Raw genomic sequence first — 21,739 nt, forward strand, 5'->3', positions numbered from 1 at the left:
AGCTCAGGGGCAACATGCTCGCCTTGGAAGCAAGACGACACGGAGCAACACAGGTTTGATCCCCGGGTCAGCGCACTTGGTATTAAGCGCGTTATAAATATCATATCATATCAAGGCTCTGATTGGGATTTTCTCCCGTGTTGGATTCCCCAAGGAAGTCGTTTCTGACGGTGGATCAAACTTCATATCAGCATATGTGAAGTCTATGTGGGAAGAGTGTGGAGTCACCTGCCGGTTCTCTAACTCCTTCCATCCACAAACCAATGGGCTTGTTGAGTGGTTACTCAACAATTAACCTACCATGATTGAATGCATACCTACTGCAAGAATGTATTTTGCACTATGTCAGCATATTATTGTCTATGCACTAACTGCTGTCCTGTCAAGTATACCTTTGCTTCATCACTGTACAATTGTGACCTACTTTGCCTGTAACTCGAAGTTTAAGCGCCCATATACCCTTGGGTCAGGTGCGCTATACAAATTAATAAACAAACAAACAAACTTGACCCGGAAAGGCATGATAGGTGGCTTGGAAGAGCACCTGAGGAGAAAATGGGATATTCTCCTGCCATGCCTTCTGTTTTCCTACAGGGAGTAGGGTTTAGCCCTGTTGAGCTTCTGTTTGGACACAATGTATGAGGTCCCCTCAGTCTAGTGAAGGAAGGATGGGAAGGCAAACCCTTGTTCCTGTCACAAGATGTGGTGGACTATATACTCGGCCTTCGTTAACGGAATATTTCACAACACTTACCAATGTAGATTATGAAAGACATATCTTTCACACTACATGCCTTAGACCATTTTGTAATGTGACTTTTTTGTAATGTGACTACGCATAAAGCTGAAGCACTGCGATTCCATCAATACTCCAATGACGAGGCCATACGGTCTCAGGTATTTGTGGGGTGTGAGTCCCAGGGTTTTCGGAAAAAGCTCCTGCAGAAACAATGGTTGCTCAAAGAAATTCTCGGCTTGGCACACATGGCGACAGCAGTGGAATCTCAATTCGACAATTTGGGTAAAGTCACCATACAGTGAAAATCCACTGATGAAGAAGCAGTCAACAAACTTTTCACATCACCAAACCCGCAACCTAGACGCCCTGACGCCACATGCTACAGGTGCGGGCATGAATACCCTCATACGGGAGACTGCCCCGCTCTGGGATAATAATGCGCTGCATGTGGGGTTACAACCACTTCAGAGCCATGTGCAAGAATGCCCCCAACCACTCTACAAGCCGGAGAAGTCTAAGAGGGCAAAGGAAGTCTTTGCTGCCAAGTCCTTGCGAAGCAGGACCAGACTCAGACCTTAAATGGCAGAGTCGAGATGAACGGGACCAAAGGAAAACATACTCATGATGAGAGTATAGGCCGTCTGAAGGCTCCTGACACAGTGGGCGCAAGCGCTACGTCCACTACATTGAAATGAAATTGCCCTCCAGTAGCGCGTCGCCTTCCTCAGATGAGGAACAGCGGAAAAAGGGGTATGCGTGGGCTCTGAACAACACCGCTGCAACCCTGCATAGCCCAGTTCTAACCATTGAGGTCAATGACACGCCACTGGACTTTCTCTTTGACACTGGCGCCACAGTTAATATAATTAGCGAGGAGGCACACAACACACTCGCGAAGGCGCCCAAACTCAAAAAGGCCACGGTTGATATCTACCCATATGGCGCAACCACACCACTACCATGCAAAGGTGTCATCTCTGCCAGATGCACACACAAGGCCCATGCTGCAAAGATACAGTTACATGTCCTCAAGACGGAAGTAAACAGCGACTGTATACTCAGTTTCAAAACTGCAGTGGACATGGGTCTAGTCCATATCATGTATCAACTGATGGCCCACAAATACTTTGCTCGACCGGATGAAATCGAAGCAGCGTTCCCAAATGTATTCAAGGGACTTGGGAAGCTAAAAAACCGCAAAGTCCAACTTCACATTAACCCTGAAATAAAACCTGTCACCCAACACTACCGGGGCATACCCATTAATGCACAAAGTCAGGTGGAGGAGGAAATTAACACACTAATAAAGCAACATGTCATTGTGCGGCAACAGGTCCCATGGGTGTCTCCCATAGACCCGTCCCAAAAAAGTCCCCGGATGGCTCCGTCAGACTATGTGTAGGCATGAGAAGGGAATGAGGCCATAGAAAGAGAATGACACCAGGCCCCATGAATAACTGACATGATGTCATTTTTGATGTCCTGGGTGTTAGTCTTAGCAGTGCACGGTGGTGGCGTGAGTTATGGTTGCTTAGCTTACCATAACTGGCGAATTTCAGAGGTTTTTCGGTTTTACTTGTAAATATAACATCCCTTGAACAATATTTTTTCATTGAATTTCATAGGTTTTTATTAGTGCAACTTAACCATAACGTCCTTTTGGCAAAGTTTTTTCATTGAATAAAGATATATGCAAGTCTCCTTGGTGTTGCCTGAAGGTGGCCAATTAGAGAACTTAGAAGATATATAATAGTAAGACTATAAGGGTAGCCTGTCCATTGCATTTAGAGATTCCTATGATCCTTAGATCCTATGGCAACCTGTCTGTCACCCCAAGAAAATGTACTACATTAGTTGGTCTAGTGCGTATAGAAGACTTTGAGGGTAGCCTGTCTATAGTGCCTAGAAGAGCCTATCAGGGTACCTTCTCTTTTCACACAGATGATCTGATCACACAGCAACATCAAAGATAAGTTCCATGTGCTAATCCATTCTCATGCTTTCTTTGGTGCTCTGGGGGTGTCCAGCCAGTAACAGCAGGCATCCGCCCTGGTTCTATTACTGGTTCTGTGTGATACTGGTAGGTCTGCGATGACAAGCCCAATACTCATTACGTGTCCTTCTTTCTTGCCAGCCTGCTCACTTCCTCCAGTCGCGCACAGCGGGCGGCAGTGGTGCAAAGCTCGAGCTCTGGCACGGGACCACCACCCTGGCCTTCAAGTTCCAGCATGGGGTGGTGGTGGCAGTGGACTCCCGAGCCTCCGCAGGCAGCTACATTGGTGAGTGACATCTTCTTCCCTCCTCTGTTTACCCCCAGGGATTGGATCATCCTTGGGTGAAGTTTCCCATTCATCCCTTTACATGACAGACACAGGCTTATGACAGAGGTGCTATCCGTCGCGGTACAGAGACCTTACTGGCTCCGGCAGCAGAAATATCCCTGAGGTTACAGAAAATGTACTAGCCGATGCAGCAGAACCATACCTCAGGATACAAAGACCTTACTGCCTCAGGCAGCAATCCTATCCCTCAGAGACCTTACTGGCTCAGGCAGCAGTGCCATCCCTCAGGGTAGAAAGACCTTACTGACTCAGGCAGCAGTCCTATCCCTCAGAGACCTTACTGGTTCAGGCAGCAGTGCCATCCCTCAGGGTACAGAGACCTTACTGGCTCAGGCAGAAATCTTATCCCCCAGAGAACTTACTGGCTCAGGCAGCAGTGCCATCCCTTAGGGTACAAAGACCTTACTTTCTCAAGCAGCAGTCCTATCCCTCAGAGACCTTACTGGCTCAGGCAGCAGTGCCATCCCTCAGGGTACAAAGACCTTACTGTCTCAGGCAGCAGTCCTATCCCTCAGAAAACTTACTGGCTCAGGCAGCAGTGCCATCCCTCAGGGTGCAGAGACCTTAATGGCACAGGCAGAAGATCTAACCATGAGTTTACACAGACCCAACATGTCCAGGGCCCCTAGTGCAGAGCAACCATTAGGTACCACAGATCCTACAGACTCAAGGCTCAGACAGCAGAGCTATCCCTGGGGTTATACTGACATCAGGCAACAGACCTACCCTCAGGGCATGCAGATTACAGACTCAGGCCTCAGCAGGGCTATCTCTTGGGATGTTCAGACTACTTAGGTGTAGGCAGCAGTTCTAAACCTCAGGTTAAGCATATTCGATGCAGAAGGCTCAGACAGCAGAGCTATCCCTGGGGTTACACCCACCATACAGGCACATGTAGAAGATCTAAACATCAACAGGGACAGAGCTATCCCTGGGGTTACACCCACCATACAGGCACATGCAGAAGATCTAATCCTCAACAGGCACAGAGCTATCCCCGGGGTTACACCCACCAGACAGGCACATGCAGAAGATCTAATCCTCAACAGGCACAGTGCTATCCCCGGGGTTACACCCACCATACAGGCACATGCAGAAGATGTAACCCTCAACAGGCACGGAGCTATCCCCGGGGTTACACCCACCATACAGGCACATGCAGAGGATCTAACCCTCAACAGGCACGGAGCTATCCCCGGGGTTACACCCACCATACAGGCACATGCAGAAGATCTAACCCTCAACAGGCACGGAGCTATCCCCGGGGTTACACCCACCACACAGGCACATGCAGAAGATCTAACCCTCAACGGGCACGGAGCTTTCTCTGGGGTTACACCCACCACAGAGGCACATGCAGAAGATCTAACCCTCGACGGGCACAGAGCTTTCTCTGGGGTTACACCCACCACACAGGCACATGCAGAAGATCTAACCCTCGACGGGCACGGAGCTATCCCTGGGGTTACACCCACCACACAGGCACATGCAGAAGATCTAACCCTCAACAGGCACCGAGCTATCCCTGGGGTTACACCCACCACACAGGCACATTCAGAAGATCTAACCCTCAACAGGCACGGAGCTATCCCTGGGGTTACACCCACCATACAGGCACATGCAGAAGATCTAACCCTCAGAGCTATCTCTGGGGTTACACCCACCACATAGGCACATTCAGAAGATCTAACCGTCAACAGGCACAGAGCTATCCCTGGGGTTACACCCACCATACAGGCACATGCAGAAGATCTAACCCTCAACAGGCACGGAGCTATCCCTGGGGTTACACCCATCATACAGGCACATGCAGAAGATCTAACCCTCAACAGGCACGGAGCTATCCCTGGGGTTACACCCACCATACAGGCACATGCAGAAGATCTAACCGTCAACAGGCACAGAGCTATCCCTGGGGTTACACCCACCATACAGGCACATGCAGAAGATCTAACCATCAACAGGCACAGAGCTATCCCTGGGGTTACACCCACCATACAGGCACATGCAGAAGATCTAACCCTCAACAGGCACGGAGCTTTCTCTGGGGTTACACCCACCACACAGGCACATGCAGAAGATCTAACCCTCAACAGGCACGGAGCTTTCTCTGGGGTTACACCCACCACACAGGCACATGCAGAAGATCTAACCCTCGACAGGCACCGAGCTATCCCTGGGGTTACACCCACCACACAGGCACATTCAGAAGATCTAACCCTCAACAGGCACAGAGCTATCCCTGGGGTTACACCCACCATACAGGCACATGCAGAAGATCTAACCCTCAACAGGCACGGAGCTATCCCTGGGGTTACACCCACCATACAGGCACATGCAGAAGATCTAACCCTCAGAGCTATCTCTGGGGTTACACCCACCACATAGGCACATTCAGAAGATCTAACCGTCAACAGGCACAGAGCTATCCCTGGGGTTACACCCACCATACAGGCACATGCAGAAGATCTAACCCTCAACAGGCACGGAGCTATCCCTGGGGTTACACCCATCATACAGGCACATGCAGAAGATCTAACTCTCAACAGGCACGGAGCTATCCCTGGGGTTACACCCACCAGACAGGCACATGCAGAAGATCTAATCCTCAACAGGCACAGTGCTATCCCCAGGGTTACACCCACCAGACAGGCACATGCAGAAGATGTAACCCTCAACAGGCACAGAGCTATCCCTGGGGTTACACCCACCATACAGGCACATGCAGAGGATCTAACCCTCAACAGGCACGGAGCTATCCCCGGGGTTACACCCACCAGACAGGCACATGCTGAAGATCTAACCCTCAACAGGCACGGAGCTTTCTCTGGGGTTACACCCACCACACACGCACATGCAGAAGATCTAACCCTCAACAGGCACAGAGCTTTCTCTGGGGTTACACCCACCACAGAGGCACATGCAGAAGATCTAACCCTCAACAGGCACGGAGCTATCCCTGGGGTTACACCCATCATACAGGCACATGCAGAAGATCTAACCCTCAACAGGCACGGAGCTATCTCAGGGGTTACACCCACCATACAGGCACATGCAGAAGATCTAACCCTCAACAGGCACAGAGCTATCTCTGGGGTTACACCCACCATACAGGCACATGCAGAAGATCTAACCGTCAACAGGCACAGAGCTATCCCTGGGGTTACACCCACCATACAGGCACATGCAGAAGATCTAACCCTCAACAGGTACAGAGCTATCCCTGGGGTTACACCCACCATACATGCACATGCAGAGGATCTAACCCTCAACAGGCACCAAGCTATCCCTGGGGTTTCATCCACCATACAGGCACATGCAGAAGATCTAACCCTCAACGGGCACGGAGCTATCCCTGGGGTTACACCCACCATACAGGCACATGCAGAAGATCTAATCCTCAACAGAGCTATCTTTCAGCTAACACATATCCCACAGGCGTGACTTTAAGAGGGCGCATTTCTCCATCATGATACACGACTCTTAGAGGCTCAGCCTCAGATAGCAGCACTATCCCTCAGGATACATCGATCATACAGGCTCAGGCCTCAGACAGGAACATTATCCCCCAGGTTACATGGATCATACAGGCTGAGGCCTCAGCAGTGATATCACGTGTGTTTCATTAATTCTATAGGTTGAGACAGCAGAACTATCTCTCTGGACACATGGATCATACCGGCTGAGGCCTCAGTAGTGATATCTCTTGAGGTTCATTAATATTAGAGGCTCAGATAGCAGAACTATCCCTCAGGACACATGGATCATACCGGCTGAGGCCCCAGCAGTGATATCCCTTGGGTTTTATTGATATTAGAGGCTCAGATAGCAGAACTATCCCTCAGGACACATGGATCATACCGGCTGAGGCCCCAGCAGTGATATCCCTTGGGTTTAATAGATATTAGAGGCTCAGACAGCAGAACTATCCCTCAGGACATGTGGATCATACAGGCTGAGGCCTCTGCAGTGATATTCCTTGTGGTTCATTAATATTAGAGGCTCAGACAGCAGAACTATCCCTCAGGACACGTGGATCATACAGGCTGAGGCCCCAGCAGTGATATCCCTTGGGTTTAATAGATATTAGAGGCTCAGACAGCAGAACTATCCCTCAGGACACGTGTATCATACAGGCTGAGGCCTCAGCAGTGATATCCCTTGGGTTCCATTGATATTAGAGGCTCAGATAGCAGAACTATCCCTCAGGACACATGGATCATACCGGCTGAGGCCTCAGCAGTGATATCCCTTGGGTTTAATAGATATTAGAGGCTCAGACAGCAGAACTATCCCTCAGGACATGTGGATCATACAGGCTGAGGCCTCTGCAGTGATATCCCTTGGGTTTCATTGATATTAGAGGCTCAGAAAGCAGAACTATCCCTCAGGACACGTGGATCATACAGGCTGAGGCCCCAGCAGTGATATCCCTTGGGTTTAATAGATATTAGAGGCTCAGACAGCAGAACTATCCCTCAGGACATGTGGACCATACAGGCTGAGGCCTCAGCAGTGATATCCTTTGAGGTTCATTAATATTAGAGGCCTTTTTCCTGTTACCATTTCCTGGCTCCCCTGAAGTGCACTCTCCATGGAGTACTTGTTCCGCACTCCGTAACCCCCTGATTTCATCTCTTTCTCACCTGCAGCCAACACTCAAGTTAACAAGGTCATTGAGATCAACCCCTACCTGCTGGGCACCATGTCTGGGAGTGCGGCCGACTGCCAGTACTGGGAGCGGATGCTGGCCAAGGAATGCAGGTAGGAGCCCACCCAGCCCTTGCCCCATTCACCTGAGGGCCCTCTCCTGGCACACATGCAATGAAACACCCTCTGAGACATCTGTGGACCCTTACACTAAGGAACAGACCTTTCATCTCGTTGATGGCCTCTGATTCCCCCCAAGAGCGGCGCCCTATCTAGTGCATGACCTTTGACTCATAGAACTGTCCCCTCATCTGATTTATGACCACTGACTCCTAGGAGCAGCGCCCTATCTAGTGCATGACCCTTGACTCCTAGAACTATCCCCTCATCTGATTTATGACCACTGACTCTCCCCAAGAGCAGCGCCATATCTAGTGCATGACCTTTGACACCTAGAACTGTCCCCTCATCTGATTTATGACCACCAACCCCCAAGAGCAGCGCCATATCTAGTGCATGACCTTTGACACCTAGAACTGTCCCCTCATCTGATTTATGACCACTGACTCCTAGGAGCAACACCCTATCTACTGCATGACCTTTGACTCCCAAGAACTGTCCCCTCTTCTGATTTATGACCACCGACCCCCCCCAAGACCAGTGCCCTATCTAGTGCATGACCTTTGACACCTAGAACTATCCCCTCATCTGATTTATGACCACCGACCCCCCAAGAGCAGCGCCCTATCTAGTGCATGACTTTTGACTCCCAAGAACTGTCCCCTCATCTGATTTATGACCACTGACCCCCCCAAGAGCAGCACCCTATCTACTGCAAGACCTTTGACTCCTAAGAACTGTCCCCTCTTCTGATTTATGACCACCGACCCCCCCCAAGACCAGTGCCCTATCTAGTGCATGACCTTTGACTCCTAGAACTATCCCCTCATCTGATTTATGACCACCGACCCCCCCAAGAGCAGCGCCCTATCTAGTGCATGACCTTTGACTCCCAAGAACTGTCCCCTCATCTGATGTATGACCACTGACCCCCCACAAGAGCAGCACCCTATCTAGTGCATGACCTTTGACTCCCAAGAACTGTCCCCTCATCTGATTTATGACCACTGATCCCCCAAGAGCAGTGTCCTATCTAGTGCATGACCTTTGACTCCTAGAACTGGTCCTCATCTGATTTATGACCACTGACCCCCCCCAAGAGCAGCACCCTATCTACTGCATGACCTTTGGCTCCCAAGAGCAGTCTCCTCATCTGATTTATGACCACCGACCCCCCCCCAAGAGCAGCGCCATATCTAGTGATTGACCTTTGACACCTATAACTATTCCCTCATCTGATTTATGACCACCGACCCCCCCCCAAGAGCAGCGCCCTATCTAGTGCATGACCTTTGACTCCCAAGAACTGTCCCCTCATCTGATTTATGACCACTGACCCCCCCAAGAACAGCACCCTATCTACTTCAAGACCTTTGACTCCTAAGAACTGCCCCCTCATCTGATTTATGACCACTGACCCCCCCAAGAGCAGTGTCCTATCTACTGCATGACCTTTGACTCCCAAGAACTGTCCCTCATCTGATTTATAACCACTGACCCCCCCTAGTGCAGCGCCCCATCTACTGCATGACCTTTGACTCTCAAGAACTGTCCCCTCATCTGATTTATGACCACTGAACCCCCCAAGAGCAGCACCCTATCTACTGCATGACCTTTGACTCCCAAGAACTGTCCCTCATCTGATTTATAACCACTGACCCCCCCAGAGCAGCGCCCCATCTACTGCATGACCTTTGACTCTCAAGAACTGTCCCCTCATCTGATTTATGACCACTGAACCCCCCAAGAGCAGCACCCTATCTACTGCATGACCTTTGACTCCCAAGAACTGTCCCTCATCTGATTTATGACCACCGACCCCACCCCTCAAGAGCAGCACCCTATCTACTGCATGAACTTTGACTCCTAGAACTGTCCCCTCATCTGATTTATGACCACTGACTGTTAGGGAGAATTCTCTGTAAAGGCTAATTTCCCAAACCTAGTGAGTCCTCCAGCAGCTCTGCTGGATTTTTGGGGGTTTATTTTTTTTCTCCTGCTAAGAGTGAGACTCTTTTACTCCCACTCTTAGACATGATTTGAGGTGTTCCTTTATCTTTCCATGGCCCTCATTACGACCCTGGCGGAAAGGGGAAAACGATGGCGGAAATGCAATACCGCCATCGAATAGCGCTCGGTGCGACTATGACCCGCCACCGCAAAGTACGAAGCCATTAGCGACACCGTAGTGAACGCCAACGCTAACTGCACTAAGCACGCGCGCGCGCGCCATGCCAAACCGCAAACACCACCATGGTGCAACGGTACGCCAATTCCGACCCTAGCGGACATGTACCTAACGCCATCAGGCATGGCGGAATGGACCATTCCGCCATGGCGAGAAGTACGGCATCGCGAATCAACCGTAAACGGCCCCACTGAGTGCCTGTACACCGCTCCCTGCCCACAAAGTACAATTCCCTGTAGGTGCAAAGAAGTCACAATGCAACCATTGAAAAGTACAAAGCACCCATGCATGTCAACGAACAAAAGCAACACAAGAGGTGCCAATGGGAGCTGCAGGGCACAGATGGCACGAATACAGAAGCCATCCCAATGGACATGACCACAGTCCCCCACCAAGAAACGCACGCAAACACAGGCACCTGTGCCCAGCAACATTCCGAAAACACATCATTCCACCAGTCCACCTGGTTGACCGCCATCTGTGACACAAAACCCAATCCCCCGCCCCTGAGCATGACAACATTCAAACTGCCACATTGGCAGCCCCCATCCCTGACCTCACGGGCTCAGTAGGCAAACGCGCCCAGTACAGTACCACGCAACTCAACCCCGAAGCAGGAACCCAATGCAGATCTCCTCACAATACATCGCCCCACAAATAGGCACATGCCACATCACTTGCAAAGAAAAACGCTACACGGGCCAGATCAGATCAGAAATTTAAAGCACAACAAAATCACCAAGCCCATACAGCCATCAGGCCACGAACTCCAAAACACATTTCACCATTGTGGGCTGCATCCGCAAGACATGACCAGCCACCACTTGTGTGACGCCCTGTCCCATCATGGTGCACAGAGCCACATTCACGTACGAAAAGGCTACATGGAAGCGCACACAACCGCAGGGCCGTCCCAATGTGGAGGCACTAGTCCAGCTGAAAGGCCGAAATGTTGCTCCGAGCCACCAGTACTGCGTAAGGGCATGTGGGCCACTGGCGATCGTCCCATAAGATCGTAATGCTGCTCCACCGATTAACACGAAGCAGCAGGTGTCGGGAGTAAAATCCATCTGCAGGAGTGGCATACAGATGGCAGTGGCAAAAGGGTAGGAGATACCTGTCAACCAAAAGAAAAGAACAAGAACAGAATGGCCATCAGAACTACATACGAACAACTCACTTCAATGAGCACACGAAATCCACAGCCATATGCATGCTAGCCCACTCCAAAGGATCATCACCACCCCAAAGCCACTTGCGATTCATAACCATCTATACCTAGGTGTAAACACCATCACGAACGAGTGTACCTGTGCATGCGTCTGCCATAACAGAATCCATCAGATGGGAATGTTAACGTGCATGGACACAAGTGGCTGAGTGCGCGTCGAGACAGGGAGGGCTCAACAAGGCCAGATAGACGATGGGCCCACTATGGCAGGCCTGCATCACATAGCGTAGGGGAGCCGGATAGACCCCAAGAAGCCCTGTACAAGGCAAACTCTGCATCAAATCACCTGCCCATGCATCCATTCATCATACCCTCATCCCGGAATCAAAACGCCTGAATAATTACTCACATGACATTAGAAACATCCATTGAGTCTGTGCGTTATGCAGCCTGCTAAATCCACAGTGCCCCAGCCCGTAAATCCAGTGTTGTGAAGTAACATGTATTTGGGAATGCCCGGCCTCATCGCCCACGTAGCTATTGCGCATCCCAAACTATTCATATCAATCATTGCTCCCTCGCCATGGGCCCTGTCTCAAGGACATAGAACAATAGAACGTTATATTTGCGGACAGACCTGTGGGCATCTCCTCGCCGCTAGCCGGAAACCGAAAGCGCCGCCCTTCGAATTCCTCATTTGCAACATCACGTCGAGAAGGCATCTGTGGCCGTTTGAAATCACTAATTATTCCATCGAGTGCGGCTGTGCGTGAAAATGGCAACTGCCTTCACCCACGAATGGGAAGCCACGCCCTTCGTTGCAACTCAGTACAGTGATGCATGAGGGCCCACCGTTACTCGAGTACTACGTTCCACTGACCCTTCACAAGTCTGTTCGCGACTGCACAGACAGTATGGGAAACAATGGGACCACAGCAGAATGAACATATCAACCAATCTTACACGGACATCGGGTACAAATACATGAATGCAATAGCAAGATACAATTACCCGATTTGCAGCGTTGTGCGCGGGACATGCTCGGCCAAAGGGGAGAGCAGTTTGCACAGGTGGAATCAATCACCACAGGTGGAGGCCATACAGCCTGGAAACACATAAATTGCACAGCCAGTCTCCTCCCACAACCACAGCGAAATGCTACCGGCAGGACTCGCGATGTTGGCCCTGGGGGACCTGATAGCACTGCAAGTGCTCCGACTCCAAGAAGAAGACGAACAACAACTACAACCAGCCGCACGGAGGAGACGCAGGAGGAGGAGGAGGCCAAGGCAGGGCCAGCAAGGCCCAGCAGCACAGCCACTACCACCACGCAGGCAGCCCGCAATCCCACGCCTCCGAGCACATCCGTTCAACCTCACTGATGAGCAGATCCACACCCTCTACCGTCTGGACCGGGACACCATAGCCGCCATTGTGGACATGACACAGGCTGACCTAGTCAGCATGATAGAGAGCCCAACCGCCATCCCACCCCTACTGAAGGTGGTGTCTGTACTCCACTTCCTGGCCACTGGCACCTACCAGCACACAGTCGGACAGTTGCATGGCATTTCTCAGCCACTGTTCTCACGGACACTATTCCAAGTGCTCGATGCCCTCCTGCAGCACGCAGACGACTACATCTCTCTACCACGCTCGGAGCAGGAAATAACCAACACAAAAGTGGGATTCCATGCACTTGCCGGCATACCGGGTTGCATTGGTGCCATCGACTGCACCCATGTTGAATTGGTCGTCCCACATGCCATGGAGGCCCAGTACCGCAACCGAAAACAATTTCATTCCCTGAATGTACAAATGGTGTGTGACTCCAACAGGATCATTACGCATTGTTGTGCCCGATTCCCTGGATCAACCCATGATTCCATGGTCTTGAGGAACTCTACCATACCACGCTACATGGAGCGACACGCAGGGAACAGATCCTGGCTACTCGGTGAGTCTCATTGCATGCATGATGATGTGGGGTATGTGATTTGGCAATGTACTGGCAGGAAGGGGGGGGGTGTGCGTACGTATCAATGGCATTCCACATCCTACGTTTATCGTCCACATACAGGTGATGCTGGATATCCACTGAAGAGATGGCTCCTCACACCAGTCCGGAACCCACGGGACCAGCATGAGGAGGACTACAACCATGCCCACTCACGTACCCGTGTAGTCATAGAACAGGCATTCGGCCTACTGAAGACTCGTTTCCGCTGCCTCAGCAGGTCTGGCGGGGCACTCCTGTACCGCCATGAGAAGGTTGCAAAGATGGTGATGGCATGTGTCATGCTCCACAACATGTGCGTACGTAGAAATGTGCCCATGCCCCCTGACGCTGAACTGCAAGCACCGGATGATGGTCATGATGAGGGTGGGGATGTGGCAGCACCTCAAGGAGTCTGCGAGGCACCGGAGGGCCGTGACATCCGTCAGCATCTCATTGATGTATTCTTCTAGCACTCACGCCTGGTGGCTGATACATGGACACGGGACTCGTGGCACTGCGTGTGTCTGGGACATGCACAATATGGACTGTACGCCTATGATGGCCTAGTACACAAAGATCAATGTCCACACATCTCATTGGGTGATCGTGCACTTTTTATGGCATATGTGATATCATGTTGAACACCCTATCGACCCGCCACCCAAGTGAGCCCAACACACCCCCTCCACCCTCCTACCTCCCACCCGAACACCAGTGTCCAAAGATGCTCATTGTCAGTGGCCTGTCGCTATTGCAAGCCCCCTCTGCGGGTATCAGGGGCACCCCTGCCTGTGGAGCGCAGGTTCCTCCCTGATCTACGTTGGGGGCTGCCCTGGACGGAACTTGCAACGGATGATGTGTCTGCCTGCTCACGTCCATGCATGTCCCTAAGGGTTTGCGAGAGCTCAGTGAGCACACGGCGCACTGCGGCAAGTTCGGCACATACGTCTTTGGACGTCGCATGCAGTTCCCCCCTCAGGCTCTCGGTGCTTCTCTCCATTTGGACTCTCAGGCTCTCGGTGCTACTCTCCATTTGGACTCTCAGGCTCTCGGTGCTACTCTCAATTTGTGCCCTTAGCGTCTCTGTACCTCTCTCCATTTCTGCACTAAGTGTCTCTGTTGATGTTTCTATGTCTGCCTTGGTGCCCCCACATTCATCGGCATGGTCCTTGAGGAGTGTGGCCATTTGCTGCTGTTGGACGATTAACTTGTCGAGGGACTGTTGCCTCTGCTGGGCCATGCCCATTTGCGGGGGTGTCACAGAGGGGCTGTTGTCCTCATGTTGCCTTGCCACAGGGCTTGTGGGGGATGGCCAGTCGTCGTCTTGTGGCTGCACCTGCGTGGTATCCTCATGTTGTACGGGATGGGACAGACAGGGGGATTGGGACAGGTCATGGATGGATCTGACCTCGACATCCCCGTCTTCTGTGTCCGAGCATGCTGCCATCAATGGGGTGTCACCTATGGTGCTGCTGCCACCAGAGGCAGTGCCTTCTGTGGCATCCATTGGGGGGACCTGTGGTGGTGGTGTTGTGGCCATGCTGGCTGCTGGGGTGCCTGTTGATGTTCCCTCCTCTGTGCTGCCACCTGATTTGTGCTGCTGCCGTGTCTTGATGCGTGCAGCTGAGGTGGAGGGTCTCTGGCCGTTGGTCTTGGCCCTCTTTGCAGGTGTGCTGGTAGGGGTGTCCTGTGGCTCGTCGTTTGGATCGGACCCTGTGGTGGAGTAAAGGAGGGCGAGGGTTATTGATGGGTCTGTGGGAATTGGAATGGCATTGTATCACATGCTTTGGGGTGGTACCGGAGGGTGATTTGGGTCGGGGCCTTGGAGGTGCTTTGATTTGTGTGTGGAGTGAGGGTGCAGTTGTTTGGCAGCCTGCAGTTTGGGTGTGCCTGCTGCACGTGTAGTGCGTGTATTAGGGGTTTTTAATTATTTATGTATTTATTGTGGGTTTTAACGTGCGCTATCAGGCCGATGTGTGTGGACGTTCTCCTGGACATGTGTTTCTGTTGCACTAAGTGGACGCATGGTGCTTCACATGGATGGACTGTGTGGCTTGTTATATCTGGCCCACCTACCTGAATCTTCGGATGTCTGCACTCCTTTCTCCATCCCTCCGACTCCCTCAATGCTCTCCATTCCGATGGTGGAGGCACAGATTTCTTCCCAGGGGGTCAACTTGATGGGTGATTCAGGACCTCCCCCGGTGGCTGTGGCAATGTTGCGGTTGGCAGAGAGTATGCTGCGGACGCGTATCCGCAGGTCGTCCCATCGCTTGCGGCATTGCTGTGGGGTGCGGGGTGCGGTCCCCACCACACTTACACGCTGTGCCACCAGAGCCCATATGGCCTTCTTGTTTGCAAGTGCCGTCCTGGTCATTTGCGTGCTGAAGACGACGGCAGCATTCTCCTGGAGGGTCTCTGTTAGCACGGTGAGTTCCTCGCGGGAGAAGTGGACCTGCCGCTTGCGGTCGCACGCTTTCTTCGCTACTTTTCCCATTTTTCTTGGTTTCACTAGGGTGGTTGACGGGGTGGGGTGTGTCTCAGGGTAGTGTTTTTAGTGGTTGTGTGGTTTTAGTGTATTTATAGGTGTACGCCGGGATGTTTCCCGTTCCGGCCCCGTGTTTTGACTTCCGTTTCCGTATATTTCCGGCCACCGTACTTTCCGGTAGGCGCACACTGCGGTGACCGCTAAGAGGGGTGGCGGTATTGCACCTGGGGCGCCGTACGGCGGCGGTGTGGGCCGTTTTGGGGTCATTTCCGCCATCGCGGACTTTGCACTTCCGCCATGCCGTGGTGCTCGTGCTCGATGGGTCGGAATGGGCCGCACTTTGCTCCTTCGTGCTATGGCGGAAACGCTATTTACGCTGTGGCGGTCCGGTCAGTCGCTTTCCGCCAGGGTCGTAATGAGGGCCCATGTGTTTTATGGGCTATGGGGTCTTTTACTCCATAGGGTCTCATGTGTTTTTTATGTGGGTTACACAGTACCGTCCATGCCGTAACCCAGGGGTGTCGTAGCGACCCCCCAACATAGACTCCATACCCTGGGACTGACTACTGTCTCCCAGGGCATGTAAAGTCACCATTGGCTTTACTAGTCCCAAATTATGAACAGAAACCAGAACAAACCATCATATTGTGGACGTACTGGTCGGGGCAATTCGATTGCCCTGGGGTCTGTTGTTTGAGGGGGCACGTCTCCGTCCCCCCTGATCGAGTTTTGGCTGGTGGCAGTGGATACTACTTTTTATATTCGACCGCAAATATTTCTCTATGGGATTTTCCCATTGTTCGAGGCTACCAACTTTAATTATTTAATTCCTATAGCCTCGAACATACCGCCGGTTTATTTAATTAATATTAATTCACCGGTTGGTATTTTTTGCCAGAACTCGATTCTAAAATGGCGTTTGTGTTCTCTTCTGTGACTCCAACCCAAGTCGAGCCCTTTGTTCCACTTTTTGGCAGGCTTCTCCACAGAAGCCTCCAAAAAGTGGTGCCACTCTGTCTGGGTACCACAGGGGGCGTAGGAGGGGGTTTAGGCACCCTCGACTGAGTTGTCTTGGCAACTCAAGTCGCACTCTTGTGTGATTGGCCCAAGTGGTGAGCCAGCCGGCTCACCACTTAGCATGTTTGATTGACAGCTAGGCTGAATGAATGGGGGTTTGCTGCATAAAAGCAGGGCTTTGGGGACTGGAACTTCAGAAGACGCCACAGGACCTGAAAATCCAAAGAGGGAGAAGCTGAGCCAACCTGCAACGACGACACCACCGGTGGAGCCCTGCTGAACCGTCTCACCACTTCCCGACAACAGAGGAGATCTTCTTGCCGGAGAGTCTCTTCCCCTTGAGCTGGTGGGGACAACCAGTTCGCTTTCTTTTTCACCTACCAGGACGCCTAGTGGTTGAATTGCCCGTGCTAAGCACCCCGGCAACCGATAGCCACTTACCACTGAACCGCGAATAAAAGGACCGCTCCTTTTATTCGAGAACTCGACGGCTGGTTTCTTCCCTGGCAGTGCAACGACCTTCTGCTTTCCTCCCCGACGAGATCTTCTCTTCCCCCGGACGAAGCACCGACTTGCACCCGCTGCCAGGAACAACTGCCCCCGCTGGAGCGTTCTCACCATTTCAAGTTACTGTGTCCGCCTGGCCTCCCTCTCTATAGTTTGCTACAAGGTGACAGTAAATCCTTAACCTTCTAGACTGGGCTGGTCTCTTGACCATCTAACTGGTCCCTTTCTTTTGGTCCAACTTCTTCCTGAGCCTTTTCGAGACTTTTGTGCACTTTTCGACAGTGTGACCTTGGACACATTTCGTTCTGATCCTCTTAAAGTGGATCCGGCTTTCTGAACTCTAACTTCACGGTTTTATTCTGCCTTACTCTCCTGCTGTGTTCTTCTGAAAGTGTTGGGATCTGTTTCAATTTATGCTCTGCCTTTCTCTCCCTTTTAAACCAAATTATTAGAGTGCCATCTGCGTTAAGTGCTCACCGCTGTCTGAAAATAAGTGGTGTTTTACTTAAGACTTGTCTTATATTCTTTTAAGGGAGTGTATATACTTTAGTGACTGTGTTTTTGAACTTGCTTGATATTAGTGCCAGTGTGTTTTTATAGATGTGTTTTTAAATAGATAATTATATATCTTTTACACCAAAGCTCTGGTCAGTGTTTGCTTGTTTTACTGTGTTTATCTGCCCTATCGTGTATGCTCTGTATACTGCCTAACTCTTCTTGAGAGAAGTCTGACTGCTCAGCCACAGCTACCAGGTAAATCTGGGTGGTGCAGACTGCTACCAATTGGGTTTACTGGTAACTCCTGTAGTCTTAAACTTTTTGCTGTGGTCCCTAAGGGAACTGCACAGGTTTCTGCCTAACACTGACCCCCCCAGAAGCAGCACCTTATCTATTGCATGACTCTTGACTCTCAAGAACTGTCCCCTCATCTGATTTATGGCCACTGCCCCCCCCCAAGAGCAGCACCCTATCTACTGCATGTCCTTTGACTCCCAAGAACTGTCCCACATCTGATTTATGACCACTTACCTCCCCCCCAAAAGCAGCACCCTATCTACTGCATGATCTTTGACTCCCAAGAACTGTCCCACATCTGATTTATGACCACAGAACCCCAAAAGCAGCACCCTATCTAGTGCAAGACCTTTCACTCCCAAAACTGTCCTCTCACCTGATTTATGACCACCAATCCCCCCAAAAGCAGAACCCTATCTATTGCATGACCTTTGACTCCCAAGAACTGTCCCCTCATATGATGTATGGCCACTGCCCCCCCCAAGAGCAGCACCCTATCTACTGCATGACCTTTGACTCCCAAGAACTGTCCCCTCATATGATGTATGGCCACTGCCCCCCCCAAGAGCAGCACCCTATCTACTGCATGACCTTTGACTCCCAAGAACTGTCCCCTCATCTGATTTATGATCACTGACCCCCCCCCACCCCCAAGAGCAGCACCCTATCTAGGGCATGACCTTTGGCTCCCAAGAACAGTACCCTCATCTGATTTATGACTGACCACAGACCCCCAAAAGCAGCACCCTATCTAGTGCAAGACCTTTCACTCCCAAAACTGTCCCCTCATCTGATTTATGACCACTGACGTCCCCCCCCCAGGAGCAGCACCCTATCTAGTCCATGACCTTTCACTCCAAAGAACTGTCCCCTCATCTGATTTATGACCAGTGACCCCCCCAGAGCAGCAGCCTATCTACTGCATGACCTTTGACTCCCAAGAACTGTCCCCTCATCTGATTTATGACCACTGACCCCCCAACAGCAGCACCCTATCTACTGCATGACCTTTGACTCCCAAGAACTGTCCCCTCATCTGATTTATTACCACTGACCCCCCAAGAGCAGCGCCCCATCTACTGCATGACCTTTAACTCCCAGGAACTGTCCCCTTATATGATGTATGACCACTGAACCCCCCAAGAGCAGCACCCTATCTACTGCATGACCTTTGACTCACAAGAACTGTCCCTCATCTGATTTATGACCACTGCCCCCCCCAAAAGCAGCACCCTATCTATTGCATGACCTTTGACTCCCAAGAACTGTCCCCTCATCTGATTTATGATCACTGACCCCCCCCCCCCCCAAGAGCAGCACCCTATCTAGGGCATGACCTTTGGCTCCCAAGAACAGTACCCTTGTCTGATTTATGACCACCGACCCCCCCCCAAGAGCAGCGCCATATCTAGTGATTGACCTTTGACACCTATAACTATCCCCTCATCTGATTTATGACCACTGACCCCCCAAGAGCAGCGCCCTATCTAGTGCATGACCTTTGACTCCCAAGAACTGTCCCCTCATCTGATTTATGACCACCGGCCCCCCCAGAGCAGCACCCTATCTAGTGCAAGACCTTTCACTCCCAAAACTGTCCTCTCACCTGATTTATGACCACCAATCCCCCCAAAAACAGCAACCTATCTATTGCATGACCTTTGACTCCCAAGAACTGTCCCCTCATCTGATTTATGACCACAGACCCCCCAAAAGCAGCACCCTATCTAGTGCAAGACCTTTCACTCCCAAAACTGTCCTCTCACCTGATTTATGACCACCAATCCCCCCAAAAGCAGCACCCTATCTATTGCATGACCTTTGACTCCCAAGAACTGTCCACTCATCTGATTTATGACCACTGACCCCCCCAAAAGCAGCACCCTATCTAGTCCATGACCTTTCACTCCCAAGAACTGTCCCCTCATCTGATTTATGACCAGTGACCCCCCCAGAAGCAGCGCCCTATCAACTGCATGACCTTTGACTCCCAAGAACTGTCCCTCATCTGATTTATGACCACTGACCCCCCCAAGAGCAGCACCCTATCTACTGCATGACCGTTGACTCCCAAGAACTGTCCCTCATCTGATTTATGACCACTGACCCCCCAAGAGCAGCGCCCTATCTACTGCATGACCTTTGACTCCCAAGAACTGTCCCCTCATCTGATTTATGACCACCGACCCCCCAAGAGCAGCACCCTATCTACTGCATGACCTTTGACTCCCAAGAACTGTCCCTCATCTGATTTATGACCACTGACCCCCCCCAAGAGCAGCACCCTATCTACTGCATGACCTTTGACTCCCGAGAACTGTCCCCTCATCTGATTTATGACCAGTGACCCCCCCAGAAGCAGCGCCCTATCAACTGCATGACCTTTGACTCCCAAGAACTGTCCCTCATCTGATTTATGACCAGTGACCCCCCCAGAAGCAGCGCCCTATCAACTGCATGACCTTTGACTCCCAAGAACTGTCCCTCATCTGATTTATGACCACTGACCCCCCAACAGCAGCACCCTATCTACTGCATGACCTTTGACTCCCAAGAACTGTCCCTCATCTGATTTGTGACCACTGACCCCCCCAAGAGCAGCACCCTATCTACTGCATGACCTTTGACTCCCCAGAACTGTCCCCTCATCTGATTTATGACCACTGACCCCCCAACAGCAGCACCCTATCTACTGCATGACCTTTGACTCCCAAGAACTGTCCCTCATCTGATTTATGACCACTGACCCCCCCCAAGAGCAGCACCCTATCTACTGCATGACCTTTGACTCCCAAGAACTGCCCCCTCATCTGATGTATGATCACTGACCCCCCCAAGAGCAGCGCCATATCTACTGCATGAACTTTGACTCCCAAGAACTGTCCCTCATCTGATTTATGACCATGGACCCCCCCAAAAGCAGCACCCTATCTATTGCATGACTTTTGACTCCCAAGAACTGCCCCTCATTTGATTTATGACCACCAAACCTCCCCCAAGAGCAGCACCCTATCTACTGCATGACCTTTGACTCCCAAGAACTGTCCCCTCATCTTATTTATGACCACTGACCCCCCAACAGCAGCACCCTATCTACTGCCCGACCTTTGGCTCCCGAGAACTGCCTCCCCATCTGATTTATGACCACCGCACTGACCCCCCTAAGAGTAGCGCTGTATGATTTATGACCTCGGACCCCCCAAGCGCAGCACCCCATCTAGTGCATGACCCGTGATTCCTAGAACTGTCCCCTCATCGGATTTATGACCACTGACGACCCCCCCAAAAGGGCAGTGCCCTATCTAGTGCAAGACTTTTGACCCCCAAGAACTGTCTCCTCATCTGATTTATGACCCCTACACTGACTCCCCCACCCCCAAGAGCAGTGCTCTATGATTTAGGACCACCAACCCCCCAAGAGCAGCGCCCTATCTAGTGCAAGACCTTTGACTCCCAAGAGCTGTCCCTTCAGCTGGCTCATAGCTTCTGACCCCCAAGAAGTGCCCACTTATCCATTTCACAGAGTCGTGCCTTGCAACCGTACTGTGTGGGGCCCTGCATGCAATAATGAACGTCCACGAGGCGAAGGGGAACGTGGGCAAGTAAACCCCACCTGCCAATTACGCTTATCTGTGCCCCTCTCCCGCTTTACGTCAGCACGAAAAGGGGTCGGAGCAGGGAATGGAGTTGTAAACGCTTTACACCTTCAGTTACGTCTCCATT

General features: G+C 51.4%; 2 protein-coding genes across 3 annotated transcripts in view; both read left to right on the forward strand.

Moving 5' to 3' along the window:
• The window catches only part of LOC138522045 (major histocompatibility complex class I-related gene protein-like), a 1,849,186-nt gene that overhangs the window by 981,825 nt on the left and 845,622 nt on the right, over positions 1 to 21,739 (forward strand). The gene's annotated exons all lie outside the window — the stretch shown is intronic.
• PSMB8 (proteasome 20S subunit beta 8) overlaps positions 1 to 21,739 on the forward strand; it is a 67,065-nt gene that overhangs the window by 20,291 nt on the left and 25,035 nt on the right. The window contains exons 2-3 of the mRNA XM_069635268.1: positions 2,874 to 3,018; positions 7,734 to 7,845. Coding sequence (XP_069491369.1) covers positions 2,874 to 3,018; positions 7,734 to 7,845 — 257 coding nt within the window. The remainder of the gene's footprint in view (positions 1 to 2,873; positions 3,019 to 7,733; positions 7,846 to 21,739) is intronic.

The sequence above is a fragment of the Ambystoma mexicanum genome, chromosome 13 (assembly GCF_040938575.1).
Source record: "Ambystoma mexicanum isolate Mex_15411 chromosome 13, UKY_AmexF1_1, whole genome shotgun sequence".
NCBI classification, from domain to species: Eukaryota; Metazoa; Chordata; class Amphibia; order Caudata; family Ambystomatidae; genus Ambystoma; species Ambystoma mexicanum.